Here is a 24,483-nt window from a genome sequence, read left to right as displayed (position 1 = left end):
AGTTTTCTGTCACTTAAAATTTTGAAGGTTATCCAACAGCTGTGGTAGAAACTTGAGTCTTGAGGCTATGGGATTTCCTTATGGAGAGATTCCTGAGGGAATAGATGGAAGGGATGAGTGAAGGGATCCATTACTTCTGTACCATCCTCTTCGCGTGTGTGCGTGCAAGTAAATGTGACTGTGTGTGGAAGAGAGAGAGAGACTTTATGTTTGTGGGGTATGGAAGGGCAGTTCAGATCAACTTGCTCTCCACTGCCACAGATGTTTGCATTCTTTACACTTTCCCCTGATCGTCACATTTAGGGTCAGTCCTCCCCTACCAGGACTTAAAATTTGGCAAGTGACTTTATACTATGGTGGACATTGGACACATCTGGTTATTGACAGCAGCTTAACAAATTGGTCAAAAAGAGGGCAGCTAATCACCAGTATTTATTTACTCATTACATGCATGTCTCACCTTTCTTCCATCATGGAACTCAAGGTGGCATGCATAGTGACTTGCATTTTGTTCAGCACTCCACTGATCCAAGAGTGCAACATGCTGGTTCTGTGCTACTCCAAAGCCTGTCCATGCTGCTAGAAAGCATGGAGAGGCTCTGTGGCCACTAATAATGGTGGTGTTGCTGTTGCAACTATTTTCTCATTGGGAATGATTGGAAAATCATTTCTACAGCAATGAAACAATTCTTGGTAGCCATGGAGCTTCTTGAAACTCACTAGCAGCATGGACGGACTTTGGAGTAAATAGCATTGAACCAGCATGCACACCACTGTAAGGCACTGTTCACAGCTGGTAACCCATTGACGTACTGATCAAATCTGCTTGGCTTCAGCAAGGTGGTAGTGTCATTAGTTTCTAGCTCATGCTCTGGTAATATTGATACTTTCTGGTACCAATCCAGATTGGCCTTCCATGTAGCTACTATTTGCCTTGAGAAGGAAGATGCCATTGCCAGTACTGTGCTTAGTGGTATGGCCCTAATATTCAGGTTTGTGGCAGAAATTTAATGGGTGGTTTGTCCATCTTAAAGAATTGGTATGACTATTGAGAGGTTTCTTAGTATAAACACGAGCTCAATATACCATACCAATAAATAATCCTGTTTTCTAGGGTATTGAAAATATAAAAAATGAAATTGAAGATTCAACGGAGCCATTGATAGATCCTGTTTATGGTCATGGAAGGTAAGCTCTAAGTAATCCTGTACTTCCCTTTAAAAAAGAAAAGAAAACATGACTATGTTCTGAACCAATGGTATTTTTTTCCAGGAATACAGTTCTTCAGGTAGTTGATTACAAAGAAATTGAGAGCCAAAGAGAATATTAGGGGCTTTACAGATGTAATTGTATTGTTTCATTGGGTGGGGGTGGGGGGAGATATGCATAGTCCTAAGGGCCATGCCCTTTGGATAAACTGAAATGGATGCTGGTTGGCTATCTGGGGCGGGGAAGTATGTTTAGTTTACTAGAACTTCTTAAATACTTGTTAAGTAGTGCCATCTGGATTGCCTTGTTTAGAAAAAGATGGCAACATAACTCATTTGCACATCTGAAAGCCTCTTCTCACCTTGCAGCCAAAGTTTAATTAACCTCCTATTGACGGGGCATGCAGTATCTAACGTTTGGGATGGAGACAGGGAATGCTCAGGAATGAGTAAGTTTCTACATTATTCCACACCATAGCCAGACTTTGTATGCTAATGATTTGTTTGCCTTGGTTTAGAATCGGATGCATTTCTTACAAATGGAAGCTGTAATGGGGTGCATGTACCAGTGTTCTCTTTAATATTTTTTTAAATCTGTGTGCAGAATGAGTTTTGTTCTGGGAGGCAGTATCAAGGCAGTGTGTGTGCACATGCATTCAAAATGGGGCCTTCCTGATTCAACCCTGAGTGGGATCTAAAATTAACTGAGCGGACATCAAAAATCTTGTGAGCACGTGCACATGCCTTAGAAGGAACACTGGCATGTATTCTTTCCTCTTCCCCACCCCAATTTTTTGGTTATTGCTGTGATCCTTCTTGCTTTACTACACTGTTGCTATCGTCCTTGTAGCTGCAAGGTTCTGTGTGGTAAACTGATTCCCCATGAAATTTCTGCTTTGCTGAATAACAAATTATTAAACGCTAATGTTTCTGCCCAAGAAGTAGATGTTCTCCAAGAACAGAGGAGAGCATGTGCTCATGAGCTCTGGACTAAGATCCTTTCACATGCCAAGTTAGACCTGCAAGTGGTTGCTGCAGAAACAAAAACCCAGCTGGGACAGCCTTAGTTCTCTCTCCATTCCCTTCCCCCAGGGCCAGCCTTTCACATGCACACTAAACCTCTTCAGTCTAGTGTGACCCTTGTGCTTCAGAAGTGCACATGATTAAGGCAGCCATGTGAATGGAGAGATGTCTAATGGGAATATGAAAAAACGGAAATCCTAAATTTTTATGGCCTTAAAATAAGTTCCTTTGGTATTTCCTCAGCTGTGTTATTAATAAAATAGTGCTATGGAACATTACATACTGGAAATTTTATTTTTATAAAGTGCTTAGACATTAAAAACTACTACTACTAGGAGTAGCATCTTAGAGACTCGGGGAAATTGGATTTTTCTACACTATTTGATTAACCAGTGTACTGTACTGATGCATGAATGCGATTTATTTAAAGTAAGCTTAGATTCTTGACTTACCACAAGATGGCAGTAGGCCCTAAGGAGAAAAAGTCCATGAGGATTTGGGATACCTCTTATCAGAGACAACAAAAAGGGATCTTTGAAGCTGTTTAGTAGTGATGGCAGACCTTTCACAAGTTCACATAGTAATTGCTGTGAGATAAGCAAGTAGCATATTTTGCTTGCTTCCCATTAATAAGTGTTTGTGTTTTGTGATAGAGGTTTCATATAGCCATGCTATTGTGACAGTGTACATTTGAGAAATGTAACAATCTATCCTTGAACCTAGGGTTGCGCCCTCAACAAAAAGAAAAGTATGCCTCAAGGCTGTTGACCAATATGATCCATGTACAGGTCACCATACTTCTCAGCAGTCCTTGGTAACCATGCCAAAAATTGTTTGCCAGGATACCTCCCAGTTTATCCTGACGCTGCCCTTTCACAGTCTTCTACTTCCCTTTCCAGCTCCATCTTTGGAACTGGAAAGAGCCCTGGGCATTGCCTTTACTTCTCAGCAGTATCGTGACAAAAGAAGCCATTCTCCCAAGTTGGTGAGGTGGCGGTGGTCCCTTCGACTTGTCCCTGTGCTTCCTAGGCACTCTAGGTGCATTGGCAACACACTGGTCAAAACAACCTCCCAGCCTCTCCCCCACATTTGGAGCTAGAGAAGCGGTGAGAATTGCTGTGGAGCCATGGGAGGACATCTTGGCCCTCTTCTGCAAGGCTAGGAGGAAGTCTGGGCTACCTCCTCGTGCTCATAGATTGAGGTGGTAGAATTCTAGAGTTCAGATGTGGGATTCAAATGTTTGAATGCTCCCCAAACAAACACACCTTCCCTGAAAGTTCTTTTTTTTTAAAAAGAAAGCATTAGTGAGGCTATCCTGGTTCAGTTTGCAGGGAGCTCTTTACATAGGAGAGCATCCAGTCATATCCTCCCTTACCTGCACTCTGAAGTAGTACAGCCCACACTACCACCTCAGAATGTTCCACTTCATTCCCAGCTGTTTCTGCTGCAAGTGTGCCCCAGGCCTCATTGTGGCAAACAAAAACATTGAACCTTGTCCTGATGTCACTCGTGGTGATGGTGCTGCCGGTGGTGGTAGTGATTACATTTTTATACTTCCAGAGTTTTTCTGTCTTGTATATTTCCATATATAGTCATTTGGTTATAAGTGAATTGCCAGAGCATGATTAGCAAACTTAAAAATGAAAATGATTTAGGTTGTGTTGTCTTTGCTGAAAGAATTCTAAGATTAACCATGGGAATGGGGGAGACTCTGCACAGAATATATGACAATACTGAAGATGTCTCAGATAATCAGGTACAGCACGGGCACAGTACAGAAATGTATTCTACAAAGTGACTGAGAAGTAAACTACATGTTCAGTGGAAATGTGTGTTTTTTAATGAAAAGGAGCTACTAGGGAAGGACTCTTCAACCCTTTTCCTGCCGACTATTTTTTTCTGCTTCAGATTAAGCTTATCTGAAATTTCCTGTCTCGCCTATAGGAGTCCAAATATGTGTTTACTCTCTGAAGCTGCTTTTGTTTTTTTTCAAGTGGCTGTTGAGCAATGGAGTGTGTGGTTTGCCCCTAAAGCACAAGCTGAAACTACAGTGGGCTAGTGTAAATATGACACTGGCTGTGTCTGTGGTTAAAAAACCAAGTCCCTAAAGAGTGTTCCCTCCTTTCCCTGTAGCAAAATCTTCCACCTCACAAATATGCTAAAGCAGTTTGTCAGCCCTGGCATTAATGTAAGGGTGATTTTAAACTAAGATTGGTGACCACCGTCGGAATTGGGTTTCAAATCCTGGTTTAAGGGAAATCCTGGTTAGCCCTAACCACTGTTAGCATATATGTCAAAAAACGTTGGTGGGGGGGGGGGGCGGCTTTCTAGTTCTTGGAAAAGGTCACCAGGAGAGAATGGATGTCCCGTAGGCTGGCACCCACTTTAACCATGACAAGCATGGAATCAAAGTTGCATCTGCACTAGCCAGCTAACTGACTGTCAGATGTATTATCCCATTTAAATAACATTGTAATATATACAATCCAACTAAATCTTTGCCTTACATGTAGAGAAAATTGAACATCAATAAGTGGTGGAATGAAGGTTATAGGAAACTAGAGGGCGAAGCCTTACGTTGAAAAAGATGTGACTGAAGCCGAAACGAGGAACAGCTGTATTTTATTTATTTATTTTATTTATTACATTTATACCCCGCTCTTTCTCGGAGGAGCTCAGAGCGGTGTACATGCTTACTTTTATCCTCACAACAGCCCTGTGAGGTAGGTTAGGCTAAGAGATACATGCTATGTTGGCTTTTAAACAGCAGGTTTCAATTAACATAGGGAATTAATAACAGTGCTGGGAAGCATGAGTAAAAAAATTTTTTTTAAAAATAAAATTTTTTAAAGTAGAAAAATTATCCAGAGAAGTCACTAACCTTTTAAGGTGATAGTGACAGGAACAACTGCAAACTACTCTGATAAAAAATGAAAGTATGAGTGGAAGGAATAAGATGCTTTACTGATGTCTTTTATTGGTACAAAGCATAAGCAGTTTTTTATTAGGGTCCAGTGGCAACATACTATCTCTGCTCCTTCTCAGACTGATAATATTTTGCCAGTTATGAATAGTCCACATTCATCTTCTGGGTTATTCTGCTGGGGGCAGCCGGGGGTGGGGGGTGGGGGCGCTCCAAAGGCCTTTAGGTCCAGGCTGCAGAATTACCTAGGTGCACCTATGTGTTGGGCTACAACTCCCATCATTCCTGGCTACCCGTCGTTGTGACTGGGTATGATGAGAGTTAGGAACATAGTAAACTACCTTATACCATTGGTCCATCTAGCTCAGTATTGTCTGCACAGACTGGCAGCGGCTTCTCAATGGTTGCAGGCAGGAGTCTCTCCCAGCCCTATCTTGGAGATGCAGGTGCTCTTCTCAGAACAGCCCCATCCCCTGAGGGGAATAGCTTACAGTGCTCACATGTAGTCTCCCATTCAAATGCAAACCAGGGCAGACCCTACTTGGCAAAGGGGACAATTCATGCTTGCTACCACAAGCCAAGTTCTTTTAGGCCAACCGCTGGAGGACTGCAGTTTGAGACTCCTGAACTATGCTGTTGGGCTTTAATGTACTCCAGCCAGCTTGTTAGTGCTCCTTTCTGGAAGCATTACAGTCTTCTCCCTCACATAATATGAAAAAGCACATGGTTGGTATGCTTAGAAGACCTTGCTTGGCATGAAGCAAGCAGATTTTTGGCAGCTGTATCTGATTTCTCTGGTCCGCTAGCAGCATGTTCTTGAGCTGTTCATAAACATGTGAAGTAACTCTCTGTATCTAATCCTTCTCAGAAGGGCAATTCAGCAAGCCAAAAAGTCAACAGCTCATCTTGGCTATATTTTCTCTGAAGAGGGTAAATTAGATATAGAGAGAATGCCTTTTGAAAAGATGTTTTTGTTCCTAATGTTGATTATTCAAGAGTCCTCTCTCTATATTTGACTTCAGTTGCTTTATTTGCTGGCCACAGTGTCACAGGTTGTTTTGGCGTAAAAGGAATATGAATCAAACTCTGACTGATCTGTTATGGGGTTTTTGTTTCTCTGCAGAATTACTTGGAATACATAAACAAGCAACTGTTGGTTTTTTGACACTTATGGAATCGCTAAGATACTGCAAGGTAACTTCTTTAAGTCCTTCATGTAATATTATGGAAGTTGTAAACCAAAGTGTAGTGTGTGCCTTTGAAAACGTTGTTTTGGAGCTATAGCTTTAAACTGTTGAAGAGTCAAGTCACAGGGCTGTTATATGTTATAACTGAAGGGACTGGAACAGAGCAGCAAGTGATGGGGGTGGGTGGGATGGAGCTTCAGTGCCCTGGACAGCTATTGGTCCCAGTTCTCATATGTTTTCTCCTTTATTCCCTTTCTTCCTTGCATACTGAACCCTACTACATGAAATGCAACCTGAATCTTGGAATGCAGACTCATCACTAATTACAAAATACGTGTGTTCCTTTTCTCAGAATGTGGAGTTGGTTTAGTGCTGAGTACTCTGAGTCCTGCCTATACTGCAGGATTTGGAAGCACAGGGTTCCATTGTGCTTCTTTGTGAACTTGCAGAGCATAGTTCGTTCTTCCTTTTTATTGAAATTTTAGGTTGGCTCCTATTTGAAGTCCCCAAAGTTCCCTATTTGGATACTTGGCAGTGAAACTCATCTCACAGTCTTTTTTGCCAAGGTAGGATTCCTTTTTTATTTCACTGCTCTTAGCCAAATAAATAATACATATTGAAGTCTACAGTTCATACCATTTCTAGAGGATAATTTTTGCCAAAGGGTTAAAATATGTTATTAACATTATACATTTGTAAGAAGTATGTTTTTCTGAATGTACTGGATTTCTAAAAGAATGCTTTCAGCAACTGAGATTGTTGAAGGCATCTCCAGGGCCATCTTCGGAATCTCCTAGGTTGCAACTGTAGGGCTAGAAATCAAGTCTCTAAGACCCTTTTATGGTTTTGCTGGGATAAAATGATTGCCATACAAGGATATTTGTGCAAAGTGGTGTGTGTTGTAATGTTTCCACAACTGAGAAACAATCATGGATTGTTTTTGCATGAATCCCAGTACTACTAATAAACTCAAGGGAAATGGGGTATGCTGCTACTTGTATTACATTGATCTGGAGTGAATGGGCAAGAGAGACTCCAGGGTGTGGGGATTGGGGAGCACCTGTCAGACAAGTAGTTTGCCTTTCTACCTGCCCATCTTATGTGGGACATAGCTCATCTACTCTTAAATGCACTTTCCCCTTCTATGTGCCCTCTTCAACCCCCCCCTTCCCGGTGAATGGGAGGGATGGATGCTGCCTGCTGTTGCCCTCCTTGTCTGTCAGGTGCTCCCCGTGATTGGCTCTTCTACATCCATTATATTCCATTACAGGATCAGCACAGAGCTGCAGCACCTGACTGGATGAAAGATAGTTAGGGAGCAAATAGAAAAGCATTGAACAGCAGCCTTGAGGGAAAGCTAGGGAATTCAAGGCAGTATTAATGAAACCTATGAATATTAAGCAAGAATGAACTGGCTTGTGTTGTTTTGAGGTTCACACAAACTTCAGTTCTGGACTTTATTTTTTATTTTGCCAAAGCTAAAGACTGACATAGCATTTTAAGCTCTCATTAAAATTATCTAGGAAAACTGGGATTCATGGAACATTACTGTAGTTATCTGCAATGCACCAGTGTTTTTCAGTCTGCCTTTAAGCTATGATGTTGCCATTAAATAAGATACGTTTTGGCATTTCCTGAAAGAGAATTGAGTCAACAAGGCAATCCTAGTTTGTTTAACTGATTTCAGCACTCCTAGGTTTTTTAACCTTGTCAGTATACAGGCTCTAAATATGGTAGTCTGAAAGGTCACTGTTCATGGCTGAACGTAGACCATGAAAATGTAATTGTATATACCCCTAGGTGATAGAACAAATTATTTCCTTTGCGAGAGGTGGGTCCATTATACATCTGTTTTCCTTCAAGATTTTAGCAGTTAACTCTACCAGGAAAAGGAGCAAAATGTTCTGCATTTTGTGTAGCTGTGAATATTCAAGTACTTGAAATAAAACTATTCAAAGTACACAAATGAGATTTTATAATCTGATATAAATTAATCTGCCTTCAGATTACATCCCTTTTAAAAATCGCATGGCCAAACCATATAACAGTTAACCATAATTGTGAAAGTTCAGAGTTTCTGAATGATGAGGGATCAAAGTACAGTTCTGATTAGGTTTTCTTTGTGCTATTAATAGTTTCAGAAATCAATTAACTTTTGAATTAGATTGAAATACTATGTTTAAAATTATATGATTGCTGGATACCACTTAAACTCTATGAGTAATGTGCATTTTGAGCTTAAATGAATAAGGATTTATTGCTATATTAAGAAAAGTATGTGATACAGTCTGCATTGAACTATGCCACAAGAATGCAGGTGGAGATGTCCATCTCTGCTCTGCAGATGCATTACTCTGTGGCCAGGATCAAAAGACACACATGCAAGTACTTCTGCATGCACCAGGACTGTTCAGGCTCCAACTCCCTTCAGTAGTCATCAGTGTCCCCCAAAACCTGGTATGAAGGCTGGGGAAAACATTCTGATGCAGCATACAGGGCTACAAGTTGCCAGCAAGTATCAAATGAGTCTCTTTGGATCTGACCATACTCTGAGTTGGGATTAAGGTATTAAGCTATTTAGATGACTAGCATAGCCCAGTAAATGCCAAATTCTGCCCAAAAATGTTTTCTAACTGACCTTAAGCATCTTAACACATGGCTAATAGAAATATCAAAGTGTTACAGTCATTGGTATAATTACATGGATGACAAAACCTTACTCAAATCTGTTTGTTTCCTATGAGCCATTTGATCATCATGTGAGCAGTAATGCATATGACAGCTGTTGAATCCCCACCTATGTTGCAGGGAACTTTGTTTACAGCATCCAGTTTCATCCTTTACAAGTGCAATATATACCCTTGAAAATCCATTTCATCCTCTCTTTTGAAGTAGCAGGAAATGAGTTTTACATTCCCTTCGTTGTCTCCTTGCATTGAAATAAAGATTCTTCTACGTACAATCATGCTTTTGACCATCCCTCGACAGCAGTGTTTAGATGAGGCTGTACAAGAACTTTCTGAAAACTGTTGTCTTGCATTTTCCTTGCTTTTTAGCACTGAATATTGCACGTTATATATGCATTGATTAGGTTTTTGCTGCTTATTTTGGGAGATAAGAGGAAATGATGAGAGTATCAGATCTTAACACCTCAGCTCATGTATCAAACATAATACCTTCAGACTGAAGAGTCCTGATTTTGCTCTGCTCTTTGTTATGCCACATTCTCCCAATAGACCTAGTCCAGACATACTTGTGGATAGTATTTTGTGCATGCTGCTGTGGGATCTTTCCTTTTACCAAATGCATGGTCCTTTCGGATAGTGCTAATCCCCAGTTGTGGGAGGTGGGGAAAGGGTTTGACTAAAATGGCTCCTGCCCACCCTTTCTCCTGTTAGTGCTTTTGGAGTAGATCTAGGGTTCTCAAACCCGGGTCCCTAGATTTTGGACCCCAGCTCCCATCATCCCCAGCCATAATAGCCAAAGCTCTGTTTAAAAAAAAAAAAGCCTTTTGTGGGTGGGGTGAGAGTTGTAGTCCAACATGCCTCGATGGCATAGTTTGTGCTGTCATCCACCCTGATTCAAGATGGTGGATGTATACAAGTTTGAGGCACAAGTGAGCTATCTTGTGGGCCACCTAACTGATTTGAAGCAAATTTGGTACAGTTGTCGTGAATGATACATAGAGACCTAGTTTGTGATGATGTCATCCAGCCCAATTCAAGATGGCAGATGTGTGAATGTTCGAGGTACAAGTGGGCTAACTTGTGAGGATGGTAATTATCAAATAAGATTATAGTGGAAGTAAGCAGACTAGATCTGGATAGTGGTTCCATCATTCATAAGAAGTGGGTTCTGCTCCTGCGCAGATCAGCTTTGGGAAGAATTCGTTAGCTCCTCACGACGCCAACCGCCTACTGCACGTGACTGCAGTACCCTCTAGTGGCGGTTAGGCATCTCAACGTTCAGTTTCTTTCTGACCGCCATAGCGAAGAGCAACTTGTTTCTAAGCTAAAGAGCTCCAGGTGTTGTAGCCTTGTCTTGTAAGGAAAGTGCTCTATGCTCTTGATCATCTTGGTTGCTCTCTTCTGCACCTTTTCCAGTTCTAGAACGTCCTTTTTGAGAAATGGTGCCCAGAACTATGCGCAGTACTCCAAATGAGGCTGCACTATAGATTTGTAAAAGGGCAGAAGCGGGCCTTCAGAGGCACAGATGCTCTGTGCCCGGTCCAGCTACTAACATTAATTTAACATTAACCAACCTTTCAGGAAAACCCCTGTATAAAGTAACAATTCTTTGCTGTGACTTGTGAAAACACTCCTCTCTTGAAGTACTGAACCAGTAACCTTCACTGGTTAAGCAACAATCAAACTCATGAAAAGTGTAAAACGTGAGTAATTATTCTATTAAAGTAGCATCTGCTGCCCTGAACCAAATTAATGAGGTTGATAGTAATGTACAAATGGAAGCTTTAAGTTTATATTGGACAGTGAGTTGCAACCTTACGTATTATTTTTCAGCCTTCTGACAGCTGTGATATAACACGGGCTCAGCTGGATTGAGAAAGGCTTTAACATGTGCAGTATATCTCTGCTCCAAATGCTGCTCATGCACAACATGATAGTCACATTTGTTCCACCCCTCCTGCTTAACGATGATTTAAGATCTAGCCGTTAAGGGCCCGTTGTAGAAGAATGTCCCAGGTTCACTCTCTGGCACCTTCAATGTTATTTATTTGTTGTAAAAAGGTTCTCTGGTAGCAGAGTGAAGAGAGGCCTTTGCCGGGTGCTTTGGAGGGCTACTGCCACTCCAAGTGTACAATAATGGGGCAGATGAAGCATCAGTCTGAATCGGCATGAAGCAGTTTCATATGTTCATTTATTTCATGCCATGTTCATTGTTTATGAAACTGTCCAAAAAGGCCTGACTCTGGCTGTGTCTATCTTGTGGCTTCTTGTATGGATTTCAAAGAGCTACACAGGCTTGTGCAACAAGGAGTTTGCAGTAGCTGACCAGGTTCTTGAAAAGTTTTTTTAATAGATAGATCTGTTTTTATGCCACACTCTGTAAAAGCATACCCCAAGGTGGTCTCTACAGTTCTTCATAGTGGTCTCTGTCCTTCACACGACTGGGCCCTGCTGCCTGTGCAGTGGTGGGTCAGTCAGGAACATTCCAGGCTCTTCTGTTTCCTCCTTCAATGGGAACACCTTGCCTCCGTGGCACTGTGTAGGTCCTGTTTCCCTTCCCATCCTAAGAGCGAAAGGAAATCCCACCCTGCCATCCGTCATTCTCCCTTCTGCAGCACTCACATTTACAGCCTTTGTCTGAAGTGGGAGAAGCTGCAAGCGTGATGCTGGGCACGTGATCAGGAGGCTCTGAGCCAGGCTTCCCCAAACTGCGGCCCTCCAGATGTTGCTGAACTACAACTCCCAGCATCCCTAAACATAATTTTTTGTGTCTGGGTATGCTGGGAGTTGTAGTTCAGCAACATCTGGAGGGCCGCAGTTTGGGGAAGCCTGCTCTGAGCCTTCAGATCATAGAAGCACCCTCCATCACGCTTGCAGCCTTGCCCTCTTCAGAAGACGGCTGTAAGTATGTCAGCCCTCTCCAGCAGGGAAGAGAGATTAGGACTTCCGCTAGTATTAGTACAGAACTAGTACCATGAGCCAAAGGGAAGCTTTCAATTCCTCCTCCTCTGGCCTGACCAAACAGCAGTCCCTATCCCACTAGCCTCATTCAGACATTAGATGAGGAGGCTGTGAGCTTCCTTTTGGCTCCTGGAACTAGTTCTGTAGTCCTTTTAGGGTTCTGAGTTTGCTCAGTAAAGTTTTGCTTGCTGGGCTTTTGAAACAGAGGTTTCAGGAATTGTTGAACTAATGTTTGTTTCTGAAGTTGCTGCTACATAATAAAAGCATAAATGAAAACACAAGCTTTTTATATTAGCCTGCAGGTTAAGAATCTGGAGTATTTTTCATTCCTCAGCAGCATTGGCTCCTAAAAATTTGTGTAAAACTTCTAGCCCTGGGCCTGTGGTGTTCCTTCCTTCAAGAGAAGGAAAATATGCTTGCTTGCTTCACTTGTTCTTGGTGGATATATTCTTGATGGAAGAAACACTGTTGAGACAGGAGGGTAGGTGTTTATATATAGGCATAGATGGAGGAGAAATTAATGTTTGTTCTGACTCCTAATTTGTATAATGAGTGCAACTATCTACAGCTGCAATTTTTTTTAAAAAAATTTACATTTAAAGAATTAGGGATTTATAAACTAAAACATTTGTGATGCACTTTTTAAAACCCCAGTGAGTTTGTGCCGGTTTTGATTTTGGGAATGAAAATGGCTGAGAAATCTTTATTGGGGCGTTCAAACGATGTGTGTGTTTGCCTCCAAGGCTAGACATGGGATCCTAAAATAAACATGCATTATCAAAGAGAATGGTATTTAAAATGGAGCAAAATGGCTTTTGTTTGGAGTATCACAAGGTCCAAAGGGTGAAACATGATATTCTTGCCTTTGAGACATGGTGTACTTCGAAATAAGGTTTGGTAAATTACTGATAGAATTTCTTTCTATAGGAGATTTGGGGGAGTGGATATTTTAGATAACCATTTACAAGGCCTGGGTGCTTGTGTTTGGCAGAAATTGTGGAACTTTGGCAAATGAAGGACATATTTTGGATGTTTTACCTTTTTAATAACTGTTAACTGCCTGAAGTGAATGAGTTGCTTGCTTTTTACAAGTTGCAAAAGTTGAAGCTATGATTTTGATGATGGGGTTGACTAGTGGGTTGTTGCTACTATAGACCAGCAAAGGGTAGGGCCAGGGCTGCAGAAGAAGGCCTGACTTCTTGCTGCCTGCTCCACATTTGATCATATATCTATGAGACTGTTGCTTAGGGCAGAGCAGGAGGGGTTGCCAGGCCAACTTTTCCAGACCTAGACCCTGTCCCATGCTCTCTTGAAGTATCTGCAGCCTTCAGAACTGGTGATGGAAGCAAGGAATGTTTTCCCCAGAACTCCGTTTAGGACTGGAGAGAGGATACTGTGTTTTTGTTGCCGGGGGTGGGGGTGTTGCCTTTTGTCCAGAAGAGCTGATGAAACTATCAATTAGTTTTTCATATTTGCTGATAACACAATGTCTTAATGCCTCAATATTTTGGAGGGCTGTCTAATAACAGTGGAAGTAGAGAAAAGTGGGGGCAAGCAGAAGGAATTGGGGCTACAGATTGAGGGGAATTGAAGGCACGGCAGGATTTTGACTGAAAATCCTAGAATGTCTTAAATCTTGAAGCTTGCTTTAGTCTCTAAATCTGTAAGTGCACAATGAAGCAACACTATCTTAACTGCATTGCATTTTTAATGCATAATCAAAAGCCCTATTCAGATGGTTTTATAGCGGGGGACGGGGACATTCCCAACATGATTACAGGAACCGAAGTGGGTTGAAGGTCACTACCTGGCATGTCACTCACCCCCTTGACATTTCCACTCATGGTTACCGTGGTTTCTCCCTAGGGAAAGACTGTTACCGTGATGGCTGGTCCTTCTGTGACTAGCAGCATGGATCACTTCAGGTTGCTGATAATGGAAGCACCAACCATCCCAGTTATGGTGTTTCCTAGGTAGACAAACGCTGCTGTAACCATGAGTGGTAAGGTCAAAGGGGTGACGCACTAGGGCGGGGCTTACGACTCACTTTGACTCCTATAAGTGTGTTGGGAAGCTTTTTTTACCAAACGACTAAATAGGGTTAAAATCTGGTTAAAGCCCCTTTATGCACATCACATTCTTGATTGTTCATTTCAGGTCTCTACTTGCAGTGGTCTCCAGAGGCAGTGCAACATACAAAAACTCCTCCTCCTTCTTAAATTTATTATATTTGTACGCCACTCCAAACATCTGTCTCTGGGTAGTTGTCAGCAGCATAAACTAATACATTAAAACAGAAATTAAAACCTTAAAATAATTAAAAACCACAACTCTAGTTTAAAAGTTTGGATGAATAAATGTGCCTTTAAAGAATTTTTAAATGTTGTCAGAGATGGTGAGGCTCTTGCTTTCAGCAGGGAACACATTCCAGAGGCGGCAACAGAGAAGGCCTGTCCCTGCGTAGCCACCAGACAAGCTGGTGGTAACTGCAGATGAACCTCTTTAGTTCAATTTAGATATCATTCCAAAGCTATCTAGCTCAAACCATGGTCTGCAAACTTTTTAAAATATTTATAATTCTTGATTGTGCTCTGAATGCAAACCAGCGTGGTGTAGTGGTTACAGTGCTGGACTAGGACCGGGGAGACCCGAGTTCAAATCCCCATTCAGCCATGTAACTAGCTGGATGACTCTGGGCCAGTCACTTCTCTCTCAGCCTAACCTACTTCACAGGGTTGTTGTGAAAGAGAAACTCAAGTATGTAGTACACCGCTCTGGGCTCCTTGGAGGAAGAGCAGGATATAAATGGTTCTTTAAAAAAAAAAAAAAAAAATTCAGGTATTTCACTATACAATAGTTGTGTTCTGAACTGTGGCTTCATGTGATGTCTGAATATAACTGGTGTCAGTCACACTTCTCTGTAGTATGGTAGCCTCTGCTGTGATTTGATACTTTTCTCTAGGAGTTTAATCTAGGAAGCTGCCATACTCCTTTCTAATTTTCAGAATGTTTAGTATCTTCAGATGTCTTTACTGTGAAGATCTTAATCTTGTGGAATTTTCTGTTAAGGATTTAGCTCTGGTTGCTCCTGAAGCTCCCTCCGAACAAGCCAGAAGAATCTTTCAAACATATGACCCTGAAGGTAAAATGTGCTGTGTGATCTTATACATGTTGGGAGGGTCTGCAACTGTGTGTTGTTGTTTTTAAACCGCCCAAAGATGTGTGTTTTGGCCGGTATACAAATACGTTAGCTAAATAAATACAACTCAGTGTTAGAGCATATCTTTTATGTGCAGAAGGTCTCGGATTCAGTCTTCAGCACATCCAGGTACAGTTAGGAAAGACCCCTGCCTAAAATCTGGATAGCTGTTGTCAGTTAGTGTAAACAAACCTGGGCTAGATGAAAGAATGGTCTGACTCTGTATAAGACAACTTCACATGTTTACTTGGGAAAAGTCACACTGAATTCATTCATAACCCAGAACGTATAAGATGAGGACAGTTAAGGTCCCGAAAGAAATTGAGCAGTTCCTATTCTCAGTCACCAATACAGGAATTTGAGTTATGACATGAAGCAAGAATATTATCTAGCTAGTTCATATTTATGGCTTCCAAATTATTTTTAAAAATAATGCTTTGAATGTATTCAAGTAGTGTTCAGTTACTTTTCACACCTTTTCAAAAAACACTTTTAGTTCAAATACTTTATATTCACATTCTCTTGGTTCTTATGTTGCAACTCTTCCATAATGAGATGTGTTTTTAAGCTTAGTTACACATACGGTGTGACTGTGTCTGGATAGTCACATCTCACAAGACAGAACAGCTTGATGAAGTTGCCCTCTTCTCTTGCCAATAACTGGTGGCTCTGACGGCTGCTGCCACACAGATTCTTCCAGAGAAGTGACTTGAAGGCACTTAGAATCCTAGTAGGAGGGGGAGATTGATGGAGTTGTCCTCCTGAGAGGTGCCACCCACTATATATTACGGCGGGGATTCCCAATCTTGAGTCTGATGACATTGATGGGAACTACAGTTCCCATTCTCTCCAGCCACAGTGGCCTTGAAGGTGGTTTTGTAATAGGTCTCCTATGGTAAGATCACCGGTTATTGTGCCCTGAAAATTGGTGACAAAGCAGAGATCCCCAGGAAGTGGCAGCTCACAATTTCAGTGCATGAGGGTGCTTTTACAAGGCCCCTTGTCATGTATTCAGAGATCGTATCAGTGCTTCTAACCCAAAAGTAGTAGCGTTTATCACTTTGCAAATGTTTAAAGGTAAAACTGGTGCTTCGGCATCTGCTAGCTCGGGCTAATTAAGGAATGTTGTGTTTTCAGATAATGGCTTTATACCAGATACTCTACTAGAAGATGTCATGAAGGCTTTGGACCTTGTATCGGATCCAGAATAGTAAGTGTATCGAGTCTTCCTAAAGCACAACTTTGGTAACACTTTCTAGATAAGGTTCCACTCTACAGATAATGTGTTTTGCTCCAGGGTGCACAGCTGGTGCAGTATGTGTTAGTTTTATCACATCTGTGTTTTGGAGAAGTGTTGGATATTTCCATTTTGCTGCTTAATAGGATCCAACAAGATCCAACGCATAGGATCCTTCAGAGTGAAATGCATGAAAGATAAAGGCAAATTCAGCCTATTTTTCCTTAGTCTTGTTCTACTTAATCTATGCTTAATTCTGTTCATCATGGCTTGTCCAATAAATAAAACAAGGGCTGGCCCTTGCAGAACAGTTTGAAAAATGACTGGTCTTAAAGCCCAGGACTGCCTGCAGAATCCGTTAAGTGTTCTGGACTGTAAGCCTAGGAATTAGACCGTGTGCTTTTTTCTGAAAGCTTTACCTAATAAGGCGTAGTGTCTCAATTATTGCTGCTACTTTGATTTTACGTAAGATTACTTTGGTTTAAAAATAACTAGATTTTGGCAACAGGATGCCATTCCTTGGCATTTGTCTTTAAGATTCTAAATACAACAGCTTCATTGTTTTTGGCAGTTAATAGTGTTGCAGAACTACAGCACTTAGTCATGCAAGAGTACGAAAGCACCCCAGTGATATTTTGTGTTTTTCATCTTCTTATCTTAGTGTAAATCTCATGAAGACAAAATTGGATCCAGAAGGACTAGGAATCATATTGCTAGGTCCCTTTCTTCAAGAGTTTTTCCCTGAACAGGTAAATACAACAATATACTATGTATTCCTGTTTATGATAAGCCATTTTTAGACATGGTGGGCAGCGATGCTGTAAACATTTTAAATATGTAATGTGTACAAATACATTGAAAAACCTGTTCCAGGTCCTCAGTTCGTTTTCTCTCCTCCTCTTCCTCTGCCCTTTCTGTTCTTCCTCTTCATTTTGTATACTAGTAGAAATACGTCTTGTAATTATTTGAAAACATTAGGAAATACCTGTGTGGCTGTCCAGAGACCACATATAATATCCCTCCTTTCAGTCCTCTTTTTTAAACCCTTCCTGAGCCTAAGTGGCATGAATGTGACTAAAGGTATGTGGTAGCTGCTACTGTTTAGTATATAAAATGTCAAGGTCACTACAAACCTGCTATCACTGCCTACAGCCCTCCTTTATCATCCCAAGCTTAACACAAGAAGGGGTGTGGTGGAAGTTTGCCCATCAGTGTTCAGAATTAGATTGACCCAAAAGCAAATCTGAGTGCCTACCTAGGCATTAGAGGCATGGATTTTCAAAAGGAGAGAGATTTAGCTGCTCTTGATTATGTGGGATCTTAAATTGACCATCCAGGTCTTTGGGGGTTAATTAACTCCTTAACTACAAAGAGGGCAGTGGGGGATGCTTTTCTCCTGTTTAAATGGCTGAGCCTGAAATACCTTCATAATACTGTATCATAGTTTATCACTTTTGTCTTGGCTTGAAAGTGTGTTTCTCATGTTATAGCAAAGTATAACTATAGAGCAGAGAGAGAGAAGAAAAATGCTCTATAATACTAAACTGTGACTTGAAACTGACTATCTTGTGTTTTGTTCTTAGGACTCTAAGGTTCAAGAATCATTCCCTGTATACCACTACAATGGATTGAAGCAATCAAATTATAATGAAAAGGTATGGCAACTTGGCACTACATAGCCACACTTCATTAGGAGTAGCGTTTCCTTAGAATGGCAGTTGCATGTACAGTCATTTGGAATTCTGTGTACAGAAGTTGGATTCATTCTGTTCCAGGTGGACAACCCTCCATTGGATGAAATAGGCATTCCCATTGTGGTAGTTGCCACATATCCCAAGACAGAAGAACAACCAGAGAATAGAGAGAACATTATAATTGGGGTGTTTAGAAAACAATTCAAAATTCCTATTTTGTCACCAGTTTAGTTTATCCGATATCAAACAGACTTGTTAGAATAATGATAGGATCTCTTATGATGATCAAAACTGTCAGCAACAGGATCTTTTTGGTGTATAGATTATTTTGTCAATTTTGTTGCAACAATATTAGGCCATTTTACTGGTTTGGAGCTAAATAATCCATCTTTGCCTTGAAATATAAGAAAAATAGTGGATTTGTTTTTCTTTGCATAAGATGGAGTATCATCTCCAGTATTGTATGGTGTGTGTTTTTAAAAAAAGGGAAAGTACTTCAGTCATTATTAGCTTTTAACACTTTATAAAGTTGTGTGCATGCACAAGTTTCCATGTCCACTGTGTTAATTGTCTGCAGTAGAGCCTGGAAGAATCAAGTTTGTGCCTGAGGGGGGGGGGCTTCCCTTACTCCCTACATTAGGAAAGTACAGATGAAGTGATGAGTTTTAAACCAAAAAAAAGGCCTCAGGAGAGGGCAGGGGTTGGGTTCCTTTGGAAGGAGAAGATATGACCCTGCCCTGAGGTATACAGGGCAATGTAGGATGGAGCCGTAGCTCAGTGGCAGAGCATCTGCTTTGCATGCACAAAGTTGCAGGTTCAATCCCTTATATCTCCAGATAGGGCTAGAAAAGATTCCTGCCTGAAGCCTTAGAGAAGCCAGGTCAGTGTTCCTGCCCTTTCAAGGATTTCCCTCCCCCAAAAAACTGTGGAGTCCAAGGACAATGCATGCAAACTGCCCTCTTGCTGGCTCTGAATGTTGGCAGCAGAGAGCAGCAAGTAGACACAGTTCTCTGCTGGTTGGGACTGGAAGTTGCGAAGATGAGCTTAAGGGATGAATTTTTAAAGCTTTGTGTAACATGTCTGTCATCAAAATAACCTGACCTTTCAGGAATAATAGACTAAACTAGGTATATCTGTTTGGGCAGGTCATGTACGTTGAAGGTACAGCGGTGATTATGGGGTTTGAAGACCCAATGCTACAGACTGATGATACTCCAATCAAGCGCTGCTTGCAGACCAAATGGCCATATGTAGAACTTCTCTGGACCACAGATCGATCCCCTTCATTAAATTGATGTTGAGATGAGACTTTGTAATACTATCCAATGTTTGAATGGGGGTTGGATAGGCAGCTGCCTGTATTTTGAAAAAAAACCTATACTTTGACTATGTGGCTATACACTGGTGTCACTGAGAAACTGTAAATAAACACTTTTTCAGTGTTAATTAGAATATTTAATTTAATTTTTTTTAAACAATTGGATTGATTTGTATTCTATCAGCTAGTTCCTCTTTGGCCATTGTAGTGCAGTTAAAAACGTGAGTTTTCACCCAGAATCCTCCTTGCTCCAGAACCTGAAAAATGGTCTATTAGTGCAGTATCTGCATATTAGATAACAATGTGTCTTAAATATGGTATTCACCTCTTTACACACTTGTTCGGCCATATGTTTTGTTTGAATTCTACCGCCTTAGGGCACCATCAGTCTGGAAATACCCCCGCCCAAGCTTCATGGAAATAAATAGGGGTTACACAAGTTTACAGTAGTGCTCTGGGGGTTGCCCAAGAGTACTCTTATGCTCTTGGGCAGCTCCATTCAGGGCTAAGGAAGCTTGTCCCTGACCTGAGGACAAAGTCCTCGCTCCAGTGGCTCCCCGCCCCCTAGGTTTTACCATCATGTGCACATTCTTGAGAAGGCAGGGAAAGGAGTTCCCAGTCAGCAATTCCACAAACTCTGACTGGCGAAGAGAAGCTCTGACAGGCCCCATTCTCGGCATTGGCCCCACCCCTTGCATCCGACATCAGATGCAGGGCGGGGCCAATACATGGGGAAAGGTCCATTTGAACCCTCTCCCATTCCTCCCCAGTCAGCGTTTTATTAAAAAACTACTGGCTTTTCTACCCAGTACAGCCAGTGTGTCACTGAACCACTGTCTGGAGAGAAGGGTGTGCCTTGCACTTCCAGCCGGCGAGCGCTTTGTTCACCAGCTGGATTCAGGAGGGGGTAAGAGGGAGCCTTGGTGGCACCCACAGACCTTGGTGGCCAGGGGACAATCTCCCCCCCCCTTACTCCAGGCTCCCTATGCCTCTGCTCCCATTCATTACAGGGGAGCTGGTGCCCTACACTATATTATCACAGCTTCAGGACTAGACTGGCATTTGCACTGAATATGTTTAGATGAGTTAAATTTCTGCTGTTCTTCTCTAGAAATCTGACTCTTATTTACATGGCTTTGCACATATAGGGCAAAAATTATGCATTTTAAAATATGGCTTAACTATAAATAAGTGCTATTTATTGGCGGTTGTATTGTTCCTGATGTTTACCTACTGGGCACACTGAAAGTAAAAGCAGGATTTTAAGAAAAATGGAATTCTAATATTTTTAACTGTCTAAAGGAAATATAAAACAAAGCAAAAAAAACTCCAGCAGCAGAGAGAATTTGTGCTAGGGGTTTTGAAGCTGTTCAGATTATTATTTGCCAAATACCTCTTCTCAATACAGTATGTCCTAACAAAAACATAAGCCAGCACTATTGTATGTGTTACATGCATTAAAACATCTGTTATTACAAGAGTATAGTCCATTATTTATTATCTAGCAAAGCCTAAATAAAAAATCTGCCAAATAGTGACCCTAGTCATTTTGCCTCCTTGTCTTTTTTAATTTTGAGGTTTTTTGTTTTTAAAAAAAGGATATTGAGTAAGGTATTAAAATGTACTGTTTTGATGAAGCATTAGGCCTCTGTCATGGCAAAATAGCTATTTTTTAAAGCCAACTAACCCAGTTGTTGGGGATTTCCTGGTTAGAAAACTGGACTACTACCATTACACAATGTTAAGCTGGTAATGTGTTGCCTTTTAAATTTAATGTATCGTGCTGTAATGCCCCCTGGAGCTCATGCCCCAATTCACTTGAATATCAAGCAAGCCTTTTCTCTGTCCACAGTATTAGTCTAGGCACCAATGGTTAACTATATCAGTTTTTGCAGCACTTCCCAGGGAAAAGTGACTTCTGCTTTCTTGAGTTGCTAAAGGGAACAATGTAATTTGAGGCAACCACCAAAAACTACCTTGTATGTGCTTCATACTTTGCACATATGGCCGAGTATTTAAAATCTTTTAAATAGAGATATACATATCAGGCAATATAAAAAAATAAATAAGGGGTGCCTAGTATTAATAATGATCACAATGGGATGTATATAACCATATAGGTGGTCACTTGCTTGGCAGGCTATAAAACTTAGAGCAAGAGACAGATGGACTGGTGGAAGGAGAGTTTTTTAAAAAATAAGGTAAATTCAAAGTAGATTCCATATGGCATGTCAGTTGCATATGGGCCCTGGGTTTGAAGATCATTGATATAGTTTGAATGTAATCACACTTCTGGCAAATATTCTGCATATTCTGTATTATATTGTTTTGTAATATAATAAGACATGGTAATACAAAATACATAAAACATACAGGTGAAACTCGGAAAAATAGAATATCGTGCAAAAGTCCATTAATTTCAGTAATGCAAATTAAAAGGTGAAACTGATATATGCGACAGACGCATTACATGCAAAGCGAGATAAGTCAAGCCTTAATCCTATATAATAAAAGGCTAAGTGAGTGGCCATGGCTTTGGAATGTTGGGGATCTGCGTCCCTGCCTCCCTGGGCTGTTCTGGGCCTGCGCGAAGCGCAGGCCCAGAAGAGCCCAAGGGACACAGGACCTCAGACACCAGTGTCCCACAGCCACGGGCGGCCATTGAGCCCAAGGGACACAGGACCGCAGACACCAGTGTCCCACAGCCACGGGCGGCCATTAGCCGATGTGTGGCGGCGGGGGAAAGTGGCCGAGGCGGCAGCAGAGCCGCCGCCTCGGCCATGAGCTGCAGCACGGCGAGAGGAGGCCGAGGCAACCAGAAGCAGCCGCCCTGAAAAAGGCGAGGGCAATGGCGGCGGGGGAAGACCGAGACGGGGGACAGGGAAGCTGGGCGAGGTGGCGGTGAAGCCGCCAACGAGGCCCCCGCCTGCTCACAGCTGTCGCCCCCGCCTGCTCACCCGCCCTCCCAGCTGCCCAAAATCACCTTCCCCGCTCCCCCCCAAAAAGATTAAGGGCTAAAATGGCCCATGAGAAGGTCGCCACCCCCGCCTATCGCCCTCCCAGCTGCCGAAGACCACCTTACCCGCTCCAGCCCGAGGGAAAAGAGAGGAGCTCACGAGCAGAGCTCCTCTCTGTGCTAAGTCACTGCTCAAACTGCCGCTATGGATGCAAAGGACGCCTATTGCGTCCATTGCGACAGTATGGGCAGCAGCTTAACACAGAGAGTAGCTCTGTTCTCGAGTTCCTCTCTTCTTCGGGCTGGAGCGGGTAAGGTGGGCTCCGGCAGCTGGGTGCGTGGGAGGGTGATAGGCGGGGGCGGCCACCTTCTCATGGGCCATTTTGGCCGTTATTCATCCACACACACACACCCCAAAAGTAAAAGCAAAATAAGGAAGAACAAAAACAGAGACAACAACAACAACAAAAAAAGAGAGAGGGGACAAGGGGGGAAAAAAGAGACAGAAAGAGAGAGAGACAGAAAAGACGGGATAGAAAGCTAGCGCCCGTTATCATAACGGGCTTAAAAATACTAGTCTGTTATAATTGTGATGATCATGGCATACAGCTCATGAAAATCCCAAATCCACAATCTCAGAAAATTAGAATATTACATGGAACCAAGAAGACAAGGATTGAAGAATAGAACAATATCGGACCTCTGAAAAGTATACAGTGTACTGTGCTTGATTGGCCAGCAAATTCGCCTGACCTGACCCCATAGAGAATCTATGGGGCATTGCCAAGAGAAGGATGAGACATGAGACCAAACAATGCAGAATTGCTGAAGGCCGCTAATGAAGCATCCTGGTCTTCCATAATACCTCATCAGTGCCACAGGCTGATAGCATCCATGCCACACCGCATTGAGGCAGTAATTGCTGCAAAAGGGGCCCAAACCAAGTACTGAATACATATGCATGCTTATACTTTTCAGAGGTCCGATATTGTTCTATTCTTCAATCCTTGTCTTCTTGGTTCCATGTAATATTCTAATTTTCTGAGATTGTGGATTTGGGGTTTTCATGAGCTGTACGCCATGATCATCACAATTATAACAAATTAAGGCTTGACTTATCTCGCTTTGCATGTAATGCGTCTGTCTCATATATCAGTTTCACCTTTTAATTAGCATTACTGAAATTAATGGACTTTTGCACGATATTCTAATTTTCCGAGTTTCACCTGTATTAATATATATTTCTTGAAATAACGTCTCTTGGCAAAATTATCACATGGTTGCTATCAAACCATTGATCAGAACTTCACAGTTTTAAGTTAGTTGGACCTTTGGGACATGGGGTCAAATCCCTCCAAAGATTTGTTCCGGTTGGAATAGAGCTTGATTTTATGTCATTAATACTTGCTGCCACCCTTGCTTAAAATTATCCAGGTGAGATGGTGAAGCCTTTGTAGAATAGGCCTAAAGCATAAGGCCTGAACACTACTGTGAGCGTGCATGGCAGTTTTCAGTGCAGCTGGGAAGTATTGGGAATATAGTTCAGTGTTTTTTCCCCAGTGTAGGAAGGAATCCATGACTGTGAGTTGATGCACCCACTTTCTCCTTAGAGACAGGATCTCATGATGCTTGGTGTCCCATTGTGCTCCTGGGCTAGGACCGCTGGTGCTGCCAGTGGCTTCAGCCCTCCCAGAAGCCTGCAGGAGAGGAGGAGGAACATTGACCCCAGGGTGAGGGACTAGAGAAAAAGACTGTCTGTCTTTTTCTCCCCCCCCCCTACTATCTGCCCCCCAGGATAGGCTGCTGGGCTGTGGTGAGGCTTTGCAGGACTGGGGCCCACAGGGGGTGACTTGGCAGTTTCCTGGATTCTGCCGGAGCTTGCTGCTCAGGGCTATTGGGGGTGCTGCCAGTGGCGGCAGGCCTGTCACTGAAGGGGTGATACCAATGGGGGTCACCCCTTTGGGGGAGCCACTTCAGGGAACAGCGAGGGTGAAGGGCAGACCTCCTGGCCCAGGTATTTCATTTATTCATTCAGTTTCTATACCACCCTTCCAAAAGGCATTTGTAGGGGTGGGGGGGATTTAATTATG

At 42.2% G+C, this 24,483-nt stretch overlaps 1 protein-coding gene across 5 annotated transcripts in view; it reads left to right on the top strand.

Moving 5' to 3' along the window:
* The window catches only part of MINDY3 (MINDY lysine 48 deubiquitinase 3), a 42,166-nt gene extending 21,186 nt beyond the window's left edge, over window positions 1-20,980 (top strand). For all 5 annotated transcript variants that reach the window (XM_053263187.1, XM_053263184.1, XM_053263185.1 and 2 more), the window contains 9 exons: window positions 1,115-1,188; window positions 1,578-1,657; window positions 6,278-6,348; window positions 6,827-6,907; window positions 15,059-15,131; window positions 16,326-16,398; window positions 17,087-17,174; window positions 18,009-18,080; window positions 19,265-20,980. In XM_053263187.1, coding sequence (XP_053119162.1) covers window positions 1,115-1,188; window positions 1,578-1,657; window positions 6,278-6,348; window positions 6,827-6,907; window positions 15,059-15,131; window positions 16,326-16,398; window positions 17,087-17,174; window positions 18,009-18,080; window positions 19,265-19,414 — 762 coding nt within the window. In that variant the 3' untranslated portion in view covers window positions 19,415-20,980. The remainder of the gene's footprint in view (window positions 1-1,114; window positions 1,189-1,577; window positions 1,658-6,277; window positions 6,349-6,826; window positions 6,908-15,058; window positions 15,132-16,325; window positions 16,399-17,086; window positions 17,175-18,008; window positions 18,081-19,264) is intronic.
* Window positions 20,981-24,483: the final 3,503 nt, after the last annotated feature.

Source organism: Hemicordylus capensis, chromosome 6 (assembly GCF_027244095.1).
Source record: "Hemicordylus capensis ecotype Gifberg chromosome 6, rHemCap1.1.pri, whole genome shotgun sequence".
Lineage (NCBI taxonomy): Eukaryota > Metazoa > Chordata > Lepidosauria > Squamata > Cordylidae > Hemicordylus > Hemicordylus capensis.
Note: the sequence above shows the minus strand (reverse complement) of the source record. Positions and strands in the feature narration are given on the sequence as shown.